Source organism: Ochotona curzoniae, unplaced genomic scaffold (genome assembly GCF_017591425.1).
Source record: "Ochotona curzoniae isolate NIBS_2020 unplaced genomic scaffold, NIBS_Ocur_1.0 contig_1014, whole genome shotgun sequence".
Taxonomy (NCBI): domain Eukaryota; kingdom Metazoa; phylum Chordata; class Mammalia; order Lagomorpha; family Ochotonidae; genus Ochotona; species Ochotona curzoniae.
In genome coordinates, this window is record NW_024464920.1 from 50612524 (window position 1) to 50629141 (window position 16618).

General features: G+C 61.7%; 1 protein-coding gene across 1 annotated transcript in view; it reads right to left on the reverse strand.

The window, feature by feature from the left end:
• Positions 1–4990: 4990 nt before the first annotated feature.
• PHF21B (PHD finger protein 21B) overlaps positions 4991–16618 on the reverse strand; it is a 42163-nt gene continuing 30535 nt past the window's right edge. The window contains exons 5-13 of the mRNA XM_040988362.1: positions 15952–16092; positions 12153–12204; positions 10783–10859; positions 9684–9735; positions 8764–8786; positions 7242–7400; positions 6628–6703; positions 6147–6250; positions 4991–5209 (exon numbers count right to left, since the gene is read on the reverse strand). Of these exons, the coding sequence (XP_040844296.1) occupies positions 4991–5209; positions 6147–6250; positions 6628–6703; positions 7242–7400; positions 8764–8786; positions 9684–9735; positions 10783–10859; positions 12153–12204; positions 15952–16092 (903 nt within the window). The remainder of the gene's footprint in view (positions 5210–6146; positions 6251–6627; positions 6704–7241; positions 7401–8763; positions 8787–9683; positions 9736–10782; positions 10860–12152; positions 12205–15951; positions 16093–16618) is intronic.

The following is a 16618-nucleotide window of genomic DNA, read 5'->3' on the forward strand; positions in this document are numbered from 1 at the left end:
CACCCCCAGCGGGCGGAGGCCCGTGGCGCCCCTCTGGGGACCCTCTGGGGGCCGGGGTCCACCCCTGGCGGGTGGAGGCCCATGGTGCCCCTCTGGGGACCCTCTAGGGGCCAGGGCCCACCCGCAGCGGGTGGAGGCAGCTGGAAGGGGGAAAGTTGGTGCTGATACAGTCATCACTGCTTTCCTTCTTGTGGGGACAAGTGCACGGTGGGCATTCCCAGTGACCGCATGAAAAAGACAATACTTGAAATGCTGGGGCCTGTGGCCAGGAACAGCAAAAATGCTGAGGAGTGGGTGCAGCCATGTGTGCCTGTGGCGAGCTGCAAATGGGCATGTCCCTTTGGAGAGCAGCTCGGCAAGCTGCTGCAGCCCACTCCACACGTCTTAGGAGGGGGCTGCAGGTGGCTGGCGCAGTAACTCGGGGCAGTCCACGTGTCCATCAGCATGAGAAGTGACAGCTGGACGAGAGCCAAACATACCTGAGTGCCGTGTACATGTGTGTATCAATGTGGACAGACCTCAGCATATCACACTGGGAGATGGAAAAGTTACAGAGTCATAAACTGTGCCACCGCGAGAAAACTCCCCACACGTTCACGGCTGGAATGATCGCACGTTGCACGCATGCTCAACAGTCTTTGGGGTTTTTTGTTTTACAAAATTGACAGGAGGGAGACACCACTTTTCCCAACAGAGCAACCTGGTGGGGGTACAAGCCAAGGAGAGCTGGGCAGCAGCAGCCACCAGAAATGACCAGCAGTCACTGGAAGCTACCAGAAGGTACCAGCAGCTGCCGGAAGCTGGAGAGGCCTGCGTGGACCCTCGTCCACAACTTGATCTAGGCCTTCTGAGCTCTGGAGCCATCTTAGAAGCTCAGCTGCCCCAGGACACCTCGTGATGCTGCTGCAGCCACGGGCCTCAGCTGGACCCAAGACCCCCTGGCCGTTGGGCATGAGCAGGGGGTTGTACAGAAGGTGGCCACGCCAGCAGCTGCCCCAGACGTCTCCAGGCAGTGATGTTACGGACCCCTGGGCTGCATGGCTGTGCCAGGCTGGGATGCAGGGGCCGAAGCATCACCATGGGCTGTGCTGTCTGGAGCTGCCAAGCAGCAGGTGTGTGCAGTGCAGGATGTTCCTCTTAATCTGGGAACTGGCCAGGGAATGGAGCGGGCAGTGCCACCACTGGGGTTGCAGGGTACCAAGGGGCGCCCGGTTCTCTTCACACTCTGGGCCAGGGACTGCCCCAGAATCCTGTGGGATTTGCAGACAGGGGCAGGGGCCTGGCCATTTCTTCCTCAAGTCTGTTTCTTCCATAAAGATGTATATACAGCCTGGGACTGTACCAAGTGCTGGGACTCTGAGCAAGGTAACCCAGCAGCCCTGCCTGTCTGAAGCAGGTGGGTTAAAACAGAACCAGGCATGTGTGGCCATGGGCGGTACAAAGTTCCCAAAGTCAAACAGCCTGGGGCAGCTGCACCACCAAAGGCACGTGGAGGCAGGCAGGGTGCAGCAAGCCAGGTGGAGTCACGGCACATGCCAAGACCCCATGGTGGGAGCCTGGCCAGTGGAAGAAAAGGAACAGAGAAGGGTGGGTCACAAACTGAAGAGGCCAGAGAGGATGAGGCACCAGGGGCTCAACAGTGTGGGAAGAGCAGCGTTGGGACAGGAGTGCTCATTGGCTAGCACTGAGTACAGAAGGTTAAGCCTGCACTTGTAGAGCTGACATCCCGTATGGGCGCCGGTTCAAGTCCCAGCCTCTCCACTTGCAACCCAGCTCCCTGCAGATGGCCTGGGAGAGGCAATGAGATGGACCCTGCACCCACGAGGCAGACCCAGATGGGATTTTAGCCTCTGACTTTGGTCTGGCTCTGCCTTGGCTGTTGTAACCATCTGAGGAGCAAACTCAAAGATGAAACCTAGCGCATTTACTCAGTGTAACTCTGTAACAAATAAACATGCAGATCTTGAAAATTTTTAAAGATTTGTTTAGTTGTATTGGAAAATCAGATAAACAGAGGAGACAGAAGGACCTTCCATCTGCTGGTCCACGCTCCAAGTGGCTGCAACGGCTGGAGCTGAGCTGATCCAAAACCAGGAGCCAGGCGCTTCCTCCAGGTCTCACACACAGGGGCAGGGTCCCAAAGCTTTGGGCTGTCCTCGACTGCTTTCCCAGGCCACAAGCAGGGAGCTGGATGGGAAGTGGGGCTGCTGGGATACAAACCAGTATCCATACAGGATCCCAACACATGCAAGGCAATGATTTAGCCACCTACCAGGCTACATGCCAAGCCCCAAATTTTTCATTTTTAAAAAATATTTTTATTTGAAAGGCAGAATTAGAGAGAGAGCTTCCATCTGCTGGTTACTCCCTAAACGGCCACAATGGCCAGGGCTAAGTCAACCTAAGCCAGCAGCTTCTTTCGGATCTCCCATGTGAGTTAAGCATCCATGTCTCACTGCCTCTCCCAGGCCATTAGCAGGGATTGGGTTGGAAGTAGAGCAGCCAGGACTTGAACCAGTGTCCATATGGGTTACTGGCACCAAAGGAGGTGGCTGAGCCTGTTAGGCTAGCCCCAGTACTCAAATTCTTACAGAAATAAGAAAGACACCAAGACAGAGGTGACTCCATGTGAGGGTGCAGCTGGTCCCTGGGTGACGGGTCCCATCCTGGCAGGAACCCGTGTGAGGGGTGCAGCTGGTCCCTGGGTGACGGGTCCCATCCTGGCAGGAACCCGTGTGAGGGGTGCAGCTGGTCCCTGGGTGACGGGTCCCATCCCGGCACTGCCCATGGGTCTGGCCCCAGGCAGCCAGTAGCACAGGGGCAGAGCTGGGATGGTGGATGAGGCTGGTCAAGGGGCTCAGAACCCTTGAGGCCTCGGCAACTGGACAACAGCATTCCTGGACAGAGGCGGGGGGCAGGGGTGGCCAGCCAGGGCAGGGCAGGACCCAGGAGTCTGTCACAGGATTAGTGTCATGTGGCCCTGTAGGTTCTGGGGTGTGTTTGGGGGGGCAGTCAGGACGGCCATAGGTGTGGCCAGGACAGTCCCTGCTACTTTAGGACAGGGAAGTGGGGTCAGGGGACTAGGGGAGTCTGAGAGCAGGTGTGAATCGGAGACACCAAGGAAAGCCACATGAGGGAGGGGGTGTGTGGTCGGGATAGAGCCCATCTGTAACTCGCCTTCTCTAAGACTGCCCCGGGCAGGCTGCAGCAGCCCCTGCTCGGTGGGCCTTCCAGCTGTGCCCCCAGCGGGCAGTCACCTTGGCTGTGATTCCACTCCGTGAAGCCCAAACTGGCCCTCTAGTTGGTCAGGTGTAGGTGGTGGGCGGGCAGTGGATGCCACCCACGGACCACTGCTCCTGGCCTCACAGGTGCACCGACCCCTTGCAGGCGGAGGTGGGAGCAAGAGGCCTGGCAAGGAGGGCACGCTGCACTCCCTCCCCGCCCCTCCCTCCTGTGGCCCCTAGGCTATGCCAGGCCCTCCCCGCAGCAGGCAAGGACAGAGACCACACGGCATCGAGACCATCCAATGAGTTTAATACTTCGTACAGAAGGCAAACTACAGCGGCGGATTTAAAGACAAACACTTTTTCTCTATTCTCACTATGTCCTCATGGCTCCAGGCAAACTACATCTCCAGACGCGGCAGCGCCCGCCCCTCTTCCGGGCCGGCCTCCCACACCCTCCCGCTCCACACACAAACCCATTCACGAAGAAACCGATCCACCAGGGGAACCTGAAGACACGGACGTGGCTGGCCACGTGGCACTGCATAATCAGCATAGGGAAACCCATACAGAAGCCGTGACCCTCACGGGCCACTGTTCATCAGTAAAAGAATAGAGAATCTGGTCTGGCCCTGCGTGAAGTGTAGTAAAATAGATCTGTTATCATACACCACAGTTACTCCCGGAGTCGTGAGAATGACAGGGGGAGGGGGAGGTCCCTGGCAGGAAGGCCAGCCCCCCGCGCTGCACCTGCGTCCGCGGGCAGGCGTGTGGGCAAGGCCACGCCGCAGGCGCACATGTGTGTTCACTGCAATTCGGCACCATGTGATATGCTCGGGGTGGGAGCCCTGCAGCTCCCAGACACCTCGCTTGTGCTAAGTGGCTCAGGACAGAGACGGCAGCAGGCCTGACGAGCTGCCACAGCCGACCCAGGTGGGCCCCTGGGTCCCTACTTTCCAGGTTCAGCGAGAGGGGACTTGTGCGCCCCCAGAGGCCAGACCCTCCCTGGGCCCAGGGAGTCAGCGAGGGTCCGCTCCCCGCTGAATCTCTCACAGTCGAAGCACCACATAAAAATGCAATGTGGCTTTTTGGCATAGTGTCCACAGCGGCCTGGAAGCAGCAGAGCGAGAGGGGTGGGCCTGGGGCCGGGGAAGGCCAAGGCTTCCGCCGTCAGCCGAGCAGCAGACCCCACCGAAGGCTGTGCTGCAGGGCTGTGGCCCCCACCCCAGTGGGAGATACACGCCCCATGAGAAACACACGGATGGGTGCAGGAGTCAGGAGGACTGGACGAGGTGGTGAGGCCAGCTGCAAGGCTGCCAGGGCTCCAGGCAAATGGGTGACTTCCGACCCCACCAGTTCTGACCGGAGGGGCTACTGGCTCCATCCAGGCCAGGCGCGCCCATGAGGGGGCCCTGCGAGAAGCATCTGGCTTGCTACCACTTCTCACCCTGAGCACACCCGCTACCTCTACCATTCAGCTACCACCCCTGCAGGATGCCCAGCTGGCATCACCCTTGGCCAGCACCATGGGGAGTCACGAGGCAGCAGAGATCTGGGGCCCCACGCTCCTGGGGGACCCCCGGGAGGGTGACGGGCACAGGACTTGGCCTGGCTCCGGGAAGCATGGCCGGCACTCCTGTGCGAGGGGGCTTTATAGCCTCTGCCCAAGCTTATTTCTGGCTGGAATTCATCGTATTTGTGAATTAAGGCTGACAGCGCCCCCCAGTGGCGGGGACAGGTCTCAGCACTCCCCTGGTCCCCTGGCATCAGATGTGACCTTGGGGGTGCTGCAGGGAGGACTGCATGGCTGAGGCTGGAGGCTTGGTCCAGGGCACGGCCACCAGCGGGGCGGGGCCTGTGGCCGCCACAGCAGCCTGGAGCAGCTGCTCGCCCTGGATCAGTCGCAGGAGGGCTCGGAGGCGGTCCAGGGACGACTGGGTGCCCCTTTGGCGCGCCAGCAAGCTTGTCTTGAGCTCCAGGCATTTCTGGCGGGGAGGAAGACACAGGGGGTCTGGGGCAGCTGCCCTCTTGGCACAGCCCTGAGCCACCCCCTCCCGCTCTCACACCCACTGCTCGGTGCAGCCCTTTCTGGTCCTTCTCGTCACAGGGACATGGTAGGACAGAGGCTGGCAGTCAGATGCCCGCTGCTCCTCGGGCCTCCTGACACTGCTCCTAGTGTACTAAGTTGACTCCCTGGGATGCGGCATTGAAGAGCTGCTTCAGGGCCTGGCTCTGTGGCCACCATCAGGACCACCCTCACCACCCTCACCAACACCATCTCCACCGCCCCACAGAGGAACACCAAGTTCCACCTGACACAGAACAAACCATCCCAACAGGGGGCAGGGCCTTGCCCAGCTCACAGAAGGACAGGGCCAGGATGCCCCTGGGTGCTCACAGCTGTGTCCCTCGCTTTGCCACTACCGATGTGCCAAGCACTATCTGGCAGGTATGTCCCCCTCATCCCACCCCAGGCCTCTGTGACACTCAGGGTGGCTGGACGCACAGGACGGCTGGGGTGACGGACGGGACAGCTGGGGTGACGCACGGGACAGCTGGGGTGATGGACAGGATGGCTGGGGTGATGGACAGGATGGCTCGGGTGACAGACAGACGGCTGGGGTGATGGACGGGACGGCTGGGGTGACAGACAGGATGGCTCGGGTGACACACGGGACAGCTGGGGTGACGGACAGATGGCTGGGGTGATGGACAGGACGGCTGGGGTGACACACAGGACAGCTGGGGTGACGGAGAGGACGGCTGGAGTGACAAACAGGATGGCTCGGGTGACAGACAGATGGCTGGGGTGATGGACGGGACGGCTGGGGTGATGGACAGGATGGCTGGGGTGATGGACGGGACGGCTGGGGTGACAGACAGACGGCTGGGCTTGCCCTTGGGGCCCCGCCCCATGCACACCTTCACGGCCGAGGCCAGCTGCCGGTCCCGCTCGCCCAGCTGCTGACGCTCACTCCGCAGCTCGCTGCCTCGCCGCAGCAGCTTCTGCTTCTCCTCTTCCTTCACTGGAGACGACAGGGGTCGGGAAGTCACACTGAGGTGAAGTGTGCAAGGCTCGGCGCCAAGGCCTGGCCTCACCCCTGCCCAATTCCTGCTGTGCTGGGCTGTGGAACTAAGGCTCAAGCACCCAGGCCCGGCCTCAGCCCTGCTGTGCTGGGAGTGCGAGACTCGACGCCCAACCCGGGCCTCAGCCCTGCTGCAGCCAGGGGCTCTGGGAATTCTCTCCCAGCAGGTGCCCGGGGACTTCTCAGAGCTCTGGCCTGGAAGTGGCTGCACCTGTCCAGCTCCCAAAGGTCCCATGTGATCCCTGAGGCCTGGGTGGGGCAGTGCAGGGTGGGCTGGGGAGGAGGTGACCCCCTCCCTGCCCTCAGGGATGCCTCACCTGTCTTGTGCGTGACATAGGAGTGCACAATGGCCAGCATGCCAGTCCAGGGCACACCGTCATCCTTCTTTAAGGCCTGGGGACAGATGGGGAATGAGAGAGCGGTCAGCACCGGGCCCGCTGGGGCCAGCCCTGGCTGGGTGGTCTTAGGGAAAGCACACCCCCTCCGAGTCACGGTGACCAGATCGAGACCTTCTGGGTATGTCTCCCTTGGACTCCCCAACAGGTCACTTTGTCCCCTTCCCACGCCAGCAGCCCGAGAACAGACAGACAGGCAGGAACAGACCAGGAGGCCACCCCTCTCCACTGTGCTGATACGGACAACAGCAACTCACTCCTCCCATGGTTCCTCAGAGTGGGGGCAGCCAGCCCCAGCTCCCACAAAGCCCAGAACATTGGGGATCTGCATTTCAGCGGTCTGCATTGTCAGGGTGCCCACACTTGGGCTAGTTTCTAGCAGTCCTCAAAGCAAGCCAAGAGTGCGTCAGCCAGGGCACGGGCTGTCCCACCACCTGCACCTGCATGTGCCTGGGGGCGAGGGCACACTACTCCCCATCCTGCCATCCTTAGAGCCCGTGCTGTCCATACTGCACTGCCCTGGCCCTTCCCCGCACCTTCTGCTGGCACTTGGGGCACAGCCACACGCCCTTGGGCGCTGTCCTGAGGGGCGGGTCCAGGCAGCTGAGGTGGTAGGCGCAGGGGCACGCACCGCAGGGCTGCAGGTCAGCCCCACGCTTGCAGGTGGCGCAGTGCTCTTCGTGGGTGATGTCGCTCTGAAAGAGAAGGCGGGCCAAGGCGGCTGAGTGGTGAGCAGGGCTGGGGCCCCAGAGACGGAGAGGGCCGGGCCAGGACCCCAGGGCTCAGGCATGCTATGGCTCTGCACCCCAGAGACGGAGGGCCGGGCCAGGACCCCAGGGCTCAGGCATGCTATGGCTCTGCACCCCAGAGATGGAGAGGGCCGGGCCAGGACCCCAGGGCTCAGGCATGCTATGGCTCTGCACCCCAGAGACGGAGAGGGCCGGGCCAGGACCCTAGGGCTCAGGCATGCTATGGCTCTGCACCCCAGAGACGGAGAGGGCCGGGCCAGGACCCTAGGGCTCAGGCATGCTATGGCTCTGCACCCCAGCCCTCCAGGAGGGGCAGGCAAAGGGGTCCCACTGTGATCTGACAGTCCCCCTCAGGGTCTGTGAGTGGGACTTGCCCATGGGTGGCAGCCAACCTCCCACCCGGCACAGGTTGGCATGACATGGCTGCGGGGGCGGGTGTGCCCTGGGACACAAGTCCCTCTGCCCAAGCCTGGGCACCGTGACACCCTAGCAAGTGAGTGTGACATGGGCCGGTGCCAGCATAGCGTATGACAAGTGTGGCTGTGAGTGGGGGAGAGGCAGTCACACCCCAGCTCCCCATGGCGGGAGAGTCCTGCTCTCGCAGCCACACTCAGAGCTGACGAGACTAGAGGGCGGCTGTGGGGCACGGTCATGCCGCAGTGTCACTGCACACAGCAAGTCCTCAAAGGAGGCAAGGCCCTGGAGAACCCCGCACCACCCTGGCACCCCACATCACCGTGCCCAGGAGGCTGCGGTGTCTGCCTGAGGTCGCAGCATGCTGGAGGTGAGACGGGCACCCGGTGCCGGCTCAGACAAGGCCCCTTAACACTGCGGACTCAGAGTGCTGGGGGTGCAGGCTACAGGTCCGTCCCATCCGTGCAACCACGCTCGCGGACATATCTGCAGGCTGGCCTGCACCTGTGGGGCAGACATGGCCTTGCCGGAGAGGCCCAGCGCCCTGTGCATTTCACACCTGCAGGATCTAGCACACTCCTTTAGATCCAGGTCAGAAACGTAGGCAGGAAGACCGAGGCCATGCCTGCAGTGTGTGCAGGGAGCGGCCTCAGGCAGCAACAGCAGAGTGGGCATGTGCGGGGAGACCACAGGGACGACGGAGCTGGTGGGCAGCAGAGGACCAGAGAACGGCAGCTCTGTGGAACCAGTCAGACTGGCAGGGGGCTCCTGCTGGATGCCATGCCCCGGGGGCTGTGCCAGGACCTTAGCGCCCAGGCCCCTGCCCAGAGTGACCCTACCTGGCCTGCTGGGGTTGTGCCCCCACCCCTAAAGTGAAGATGCAGGGGACACGTACCTTCCAGCAGGGTTCCTCATTGGCTAGCACAAGGAAGAAGGGTGGAGAGCATTAGAGGCGCAGGAGGGTAACCCAGGGCCGGTGCTGGGCCTCAGGACATGCTGGCAGCAGCACACGGCCCTTGGCTCAGGGGGCAAGGTGAAGGCCAAGCCCACCAGGGCCAGAGGCTGGGAGAGGCCCGTGCTGCACCCAGGCCTGGGCCGGACCCTCCATGGGGACAGACACAGGAGCTCAGCGCTGTCTTGGCTGCAACCCACCCCTGTTCCTGTGAAGTCACATCCCAGCTCAGTGACTACAAACACATCTGCTGGGAACGGCCCGTGGTAGAGCCATCCCTGTATGCCCTTCTGTGTGCCACCATGTCCCAGCTCGGGGCGGGGGGGGGGCAAGGTGGACACGGGCCCATTCCACAAATGAGTAAACCAAGGTCCAGGGAAAGCCCCCAAGAATCCCAAGAACCAGATGGTCATTCCCGCCCCCCCAAGAACAGTTCTGATGTGGCAGACGGCCTCCTGTCATGGGTGGGGGATGGTGTTCCCATGGCATCCTGCCAGGGCCCAGACTGGCACAGGACAGGACTTGTGCGTTAAGGCTGTGGGCCAGGTCCCAGGCAGAGCTGCAGAGTGGTGGTATGCTGGAAGGCCTGGTCCTTGCCTAATTGTCCACAGGGAGCCCGAGGCTTTCTGGATCCGTAGCAGGGCAGAGGAGGGTGGTCAGGTGCCAGCCCAGCATCCCCAGCAACTCCCTGCAGGGTCAGCTGCACTGGGCAGTACCATGGGGAACCCCTGCCAAGACCTGTGTCGGCAAGGCCGGAGTGCCTGCTGTGGACCGCACACGGCTCCCAGGTGGCAGCGACGGAAGGCCCTGTGGGGTGTGGACAGGTCCCCCCAGAACAGCCACACTCTGTGGCCAGCGCTTACCTCTGGCTGTAAGGAACAAGGGGCTGAGACAGTTGGAGGCCAGCCGCTTTCTCTGCAGGGACGCAAAGCACACAGTGACCCCAGCACGCCCGTGGCCATCACTTGGCCCCAGACTCACCCACGAGGCACAGCTCAGAGGACAGGGGCAGAGGGGCATCAGCGAAGGTGGATGACAGAAGGGGACAGGCAGGAACAGGACAGCTGGGACACTGCCTGGGGGCTGCTGGAAACCTGCTTGGCCAGGCCAGGCCAGACCACAGCTGACCGGGCCAGTTCTTCCCCGTCGGACATGAAATGAAGGTTCAGGACAGCTTCAGGACAGCAGGCCTGGACAGACCTGAGACCCTGCATCCGCACCCTCGGCTGAGTCTGGAACATACTGCGGACTGACCCCATCACCAGCGCCTAGGGCCCATAGGACGGGTGGCCTCCAGGCTGAGGATGCCATGGCAGGCCCGGCAGGCCTGGCAGAGCTGAACTTGGGGAGACCCTGCCTGGGTTTTAGCCTAAGACTTCAGGACCTCACTTGGAGAGATGAGAGCACTCCATGCTGGGCTCATCTCCTCCCTGGGAACAACCATCCTCCGTCCCTGGCCTGCTTGTGGCTGCGAAGGACATGGGTGGGGTCTACATGGGGCCAGGAGGGAGGAGGGAGTTTCCTGTCTTGGACACAGTCTGTAACGCCTGTGCCCCCTCCCAGAGCCTGTCGGGGCCAGGGCACCCTGCCTGCCAGCGGCCCCAGGGATGCCCGAGGCAGTGTTATCTGCAGCAGGAGCGCCACCTAGAGAGTGAGCCACATGCTGTCCCCGGGGAATGCTGGTCACCCACACAGAGGATGACAGCCTGTGGGTCAGGTGGGCAGAGGAGGCCCAGGCACAGCGGGGGAGGCTTCAGCCAGTCATGCCGGCTCCTCTTCCGGCCCCACCAGTCTCTTCAAGCCTTTCTCTAGGATGCCAGCCTGGCCTGTTCCACGCTGCCCAGGCCCTCGCCAGGTCCCGCAGGAGGAAGAACCCAACAGGAGGGTGCGGTGGGAGGGCCAACAGTCACCCGCCCCACCTCCAGGGGCAGCCCCACACCACCTCCAGGGGCAGCCCTGCACCTCGGTCTCCAGGAGGCCGCTGTAGGTGGGGTTGGCCGTGCTCCTTCGCTTGCGTTCCTGCCGCTTGCTCTGGATCTCTGCAAAGGCACGGTGGGCGGCGGGCGGTGGGCGGCAGGCAGGGGGCGGATGGGGGTGTGTGAGGGAGGTGGTGGGCGGTGGGCAGGGGGCAGACGGGGGTGTGTGAGGGAGGCAGTGGGCAGGGGGGTGGTGGATGGGGGTGTGTGAGGGAGGCAGTGGGCAGGGGGGTGGTGGATGGGGGTGTGTGAGGGAGGCAGTGGGCAGGGGGGTAGTGGACAGGGGTGTGTGAGGGAGGCGGTGGGCAGGGGGCAGACGGGGGTGTGTGAGGGAGGCGGTGGGCAGGGGACAGATGGGAGTGTGTGAGGGAGGCTGTGGGCAGGGGTTAGTGAGGGAGGCGGTGGGCAGGAAGATGGTAGATGTGGACGCAGCGGATGGGGTTATGTGAGAGAGGCAGTTGGTAGTGGGCAGGGAGGTGGTAGACTGGAAGGTTAGGGGGGCAGGACTGTGGGGTGTTGGGTGGTGGGTAGTGGTCTGGGCCTTCCCTGTCCTGGCCCTGGACCCCACTGCTCCCTCCTGTGACAGCAACCTCGCCCTCCAAGGCAGCCGGGACTAGCCCAGGACCCACTCGTGCCCCTGGTTCCTGGCTGGTTGTGGCCCCTCGGGACAGCAGTGCCAATGGTCAGAGGCCAGCCGGGCTAGTCCCCAAGCAAGACTCAGTGCTCACAGGGCCCCTACCTGCAGGCAGTGTCCAGCAAACCCCAAGGTGAGGGGCTGGGCTGGACCTGCTGTGCCAAGGCCTGTTCTTACTCAGCATGGCTGGGAGGAACCGTGTGACCTTGGTCCCAGACCCTGGCCCTCTCTGCCTCACATGCTCCAAGTGACCGGGATGGGCACTGTGGAGCCCAGGGGTGCCCTTCCTGGGCACACTGGCCTCTCTGCTGCCTCAGGGGTGGGGAACCCCCAGCCAGTGCCACAGCGGGTTCTGTGGGCAGCCAGGAAACCAGGAGAGTGGGGAAGGGGGACTTCTTGCCCGACAGGTGACATCTGACCAATCCGTGGGCAGCCCTCTGGGAGGCTGCCACCTGGCCTGGCGCGTGGGCACTCAGATGCTTCCACCCAGTGCCACCCCCACTGCCCACGCTGTCTCCTGGGACCCCACAATGCGCGCCATCTTCTGCCTCCCGCCCACGCCATGTCCCAGGCCCTGCCCACTGCCCACATTGTCCTCCAGGCCCTCCGACAGCCCACACCATCTCTGGCTCCCCACCCATCCATGCCATCTCCTGGGCACCTCCCTGCCCATGCCATTCCCCGGGTCCCCCGTGACCTAGCTGCCGCTCTCAGGAGCTTACCTTCCAGGTGCTCTGTTGTGACCAGGCCCAGGGCTACCATGAAGGCGATTTTCTGAGAGGACGGAGAGAGAAGTGTTACTGTGGCTGCCACATTTACTGGTGGTGGCTCAGTGCACAGTGGACTGTCCTCCATGGTCAAGGCCCTAGCCCAGCCCACAGGAGCTGGGGGAGACTGCCCGAGGACAGCAGCTCTGCTTACAGCTGGCCTCTGACCATGGGCACTGCTGTCCCAAGGGGCCACACGCTCTCGGCACCAGGCTCGTTCTTACATAGGAAAGGTTGATCGTTCCAGTGCAATGGCTCAACTAGGTCATCATCCTCCTGCAAGCATCAGGATCCTATGTGGGCGCCGGTTCTAATCCCGGCAGCCCCACTTCCCATCCAGCTCCCTGCTTGTAGCCTGGGAAAGCAGTCAAGTACGGCCCAAAGCCTTGGGGCCCTGCACCCGCGTGGGAGACCTGGAGGAAGCTCCTAGCTCCCGGCTTTGGATCAGTTCAGCTCCAGCTGTTGTAGCCACTTGAAGCATTGGCCAGCAGATGGAAGATCTTTCTGTCTCTCCTTCTCTCTGTAAATCTCTTTCCAACAAATCTTTTCCTTTTTTCCCCCCAGAAACAGGTTTATTCATTCGAAAGGCAGAGAGAGAAAGAGACAGAGAGAGAGCTATCTCCATCTTGCATCCACTGCTTCAAATCCCAGTCAGCTCTACTTCTTTTGGATTTGAGTGGGGGTGGGAGTGCTATGTTAATTTTAAAAAAAAACTTTTATTCAGGATTTATCAGTATTTTGTTTGGTAGCACTGGCATTTTCAGATCTTGGCTGTGGACTGTGGTAGGGTAGGCAGCTAGTTCAGGGTCATGAGCTTGGAAGCCACTCCCCATGACCTAGGTGGTCCCTCCTGCCACCTGTGACGCTCACCTGTCATCACCTGGAACCCGAGGGGGCAGGACAGCACTGCTGTGTAACCACTCCCCTCACAAGCCCCCGTAAAGGCCCGTGATAAGGAGGGGCTCGCTCTCTTGGTCCCGTGCTTCCGTGGCTCTGGCACTCCGACTCTTGGTCTCCCCAGCACCTCTGAGGACAGGTGTCCCCTGAGCATGGCCCTGTGTGTCTGTATTCCTCACCCTCCGTTCCCTGCTTGGGCGGGACAGCGAAGACAGCAATGCTAAGATGCTTTGTATTTCTAATGCGTGTGCTGTCGGGAGTGCCAGGAGAGGTGAGGCCTGGCAACAGTGGAGTGTGGGCAGAGAAGCCAGGGAAAGGTGAATGTCTGCAGCTTTGTGAGTGTGCCCAGGTTATTCGCTGCATGTCTCTTAGGATAACTTACATTGCTGGGGAAGCTGGCACACAGGTCTTCAGTTTAACGGGTGGACTTCAGGGTAATGATCATTTGTTCCTCTTGGGGTTTCGACTGACTGGATCACCATATGGACCTGTGCTTTGCTATTTCTAGTGGGCCCTGCTACCACCAAGCTTGGTTAATAAAGACTCCCTAATAAACCTTAGACATGTCTGGTGTGATCTCGCACCCTGCAACAGGATTCCAAGGCCACGAAGCACTTGGCTGGGATCCGGCGTGTGGCTTTCTGTGTATCTGCATCCGCATGGCCCGCCAGCCCTGGCAGAGGCGGGCATCTCTTACATGCTTCGGCGGCCTGCGCTTGGCCGGCATCCTCGCCCCGGAGCCACAGAGCCATTCATACGCACACTCAGTCACGGGTCTGTGTATTCCTGAGCCTTCCGTGGCCCCCTGCCTCGGTGTACACTTAGGTCTGCATGTGTCTGGCCCTACAGCCTGTCACCCTTCATGCTGGGAAGCCAGAGCGGGTCATTCTGAGAACGAGCAGGTTGCTTTGTGTCCCTGGGTGATGTTCACAGAACAGCACAAGTGACGGGCAGGGCTGTCCTCCCCTGTCACGGCACGCCGCAGCAGACACTTGTCCTGGGGGATGCCTGCCTCCCAGCAGGTGGGCGCGAATAAGTTGATGATTTCCAGGCGTGCAGTTCGTGGCTGCCGTGGGCAGACGGTACCACTGCCAGGACGCCATGCTGCTCCAACTCTGGGGGTATCTGTGTGGGGATTCCCAGCCCTCCCACGGCCAGCAGCCACCGTCTCGGAGTTCCAGCGGTGGCTCTCCTGCACCGTACATCCGTGTTACCATGAACTAACAATCCACTTAGATTTTAGTCGCCACGCCCTGACTGCCCCTGACTGCACGTGTCCCACCCTCCTTCCCTCCTCCTCTTCATGCTCCTCAGGGCGTTTCTCCCGCCAGTGACAGGCGTGTAACCCCCTCTTGGCGCACTCCCCCCGAACCCTGGTGTGAGGACGCAGGAAGCCCCCACCCGGGCTAGCCAGCTCTCAGCTGCCCGAGGCTGGACCTCTACCATGAACAGTCCACCACGGTGGCACCTGCTGAGGTCCCAGCCAACATGCAGCCCACTCTGTGGTCTCTCGGCCCGAAGGACAGTGGGTCACCCTGATGATTCTGGCTCTTCCTCACACGTGTCCTCTCCTGGAATCCGTAGCTAACTAACGGCTTTCCCTCTAAAGGGACTTTTTCTTGGATGCCATGAAGATGTCAGTTTTCCTTTAAGTCAGTAACCTGACCAATACCAGGTCAAGTTCATGTCCCCTACCAAGATCCAGGCCGCGTCAGGGAACCCTGAGCTGCCGCATGAGCTGCGTAGGTGGCAGTTGCTGCTCACTCCCCCGGAGTGGCCAAACAGAGCCTGGTCAGCAGGTGCACAGGTGGGCAGGGCCCTGCACGGTACAACTTGCCTCCACCTTCTAGAAGAAACCTTCCATACATGGAGGTTCATATGTCAGTACATGTTGCAACTGCCAAGTTCTGTCTGAGTCATCACTGTCTAATTAGGCAGTCGGATGCCATTACATTAATTGCATAAATGCATGCTAATTGACGAGGATGCATTTTGAGAGCACAGAGAGGAACCACCCAGGAAACCTCCTCCAACATTACAGGGTGTAGTCAAACCCCGAGGAGGAAGGAAGGATGCTTGAGATGGCCTTGGGTTGCGAGCTGGGCCAGGGCCTCGCCATGCACACAGCCAGTGCCACAGCAGGCCTGGTGCCACGCCTCACTCAGCGGCTGGGCATGTTGGAAGACAGCAATCAAAGTCCCTCTCCTCGTAGCCTGAGGAGTCCTGGGCTTCTGAGGGCCCAGGGAGCAGCTGCCTGGCACGCTGTCCCTGCTCACGTGATCTCTGCAGCCCTGCAAAGCCACCCTCACCCACAGCTCCACTCTGACATCTCACCCCACCTCGGACCCCCAGCAACCACACCTGGCCCTGCAAGGAGCAGGAGGCTCACTGCGGGTAAACCCACGCCCGCCAGTCCCTCCATGCCCGTCAGTCACCCCATGCCCGCCAGTCCCTCCATGCCCGCCAGTCCCCCCACGCCCGATGCTAATCCCGAGGAAGGGGGCTGCACGGACCCCATGGACAGAGGTACCCCTCAGCCTGGGTCTGGGATTAACACTACCATAGCTGCATCCTGCCATCACGCTACCAAGTCCTGCCTCAACACTGTCCAGCTCTGCAGGTGGCCCGGGCCGTGCCGCCCACCCTGGGCTGGGGTGCCCAGCTCTGCATGTGGCCTGGGCCATGCCGCCCACCCTGGGCTGGGGTGCCCAGCTCTGCATGTAGCCTGGGCCATGCCGCCCACCCTGGGCTGGGGTGCCCAGCTCTGCATGTGGCGCGGGCCGTGCCGCCCACCCTGGGCTGGGGTGCCCAGCTCTGCATGTGGCGCGGGCCGTGCCGCCCACCCAGGGTGCCCTACCTCAGGGTCCTCCTGGCTTGAGGCCCCATCTTCCTTCGTCGTTTTGGTGGCCTGAGCTCCCTGAGATGACTCCTCCGTGGGCGGCTGCGGCTCCACTGGGCTCTCGGGCTGCGCCTGCACCTGCGGCTGGAGGATGATGACCTGGAAGAAGCAGCAGGGGGTGACGGCGTGGGGGATGATGGCGAGAGGAGAGACAGCATGGGGGGCGTGACTGTGGGGGTGATGGAGTTGCAGGGGAGGGGAGCTGAGGGCGTGGGAGCTCAGGACACGGGGGGATGATGATGAGGGGTGACACAGGGGTGATGACAACATGGGGGGCTGACAGTGTCAGGGAGGGGGAAGACGGGGTCCACCTGGGTCACAGATACGCCTGCAGCTGACTGGGTTTGAGAACCACAGGGTTAGGGGTTCAAATCCTGCCCTACCACCTCCCAGCTGTGTGGCCTTGGGAGGAGAGGAGTGACAGTTCCTCCACCCAAGTGAGCCTCAGCTTTCCCAGGCAGGTGGGAGGCATCTGCAGCAGGAACTCAGGAAGGAGGGTCTTCGGTCCTAGCTCCCGTCCAGCCATTCTGGGCTAACAGGGTCAGCTGTGCCCCCGTCTGAGGACAGAGAGGGGACAGGGACTCTCCCCCAGGCTACCTGACCCCTCCCCTCTCAAGTGTCGAGG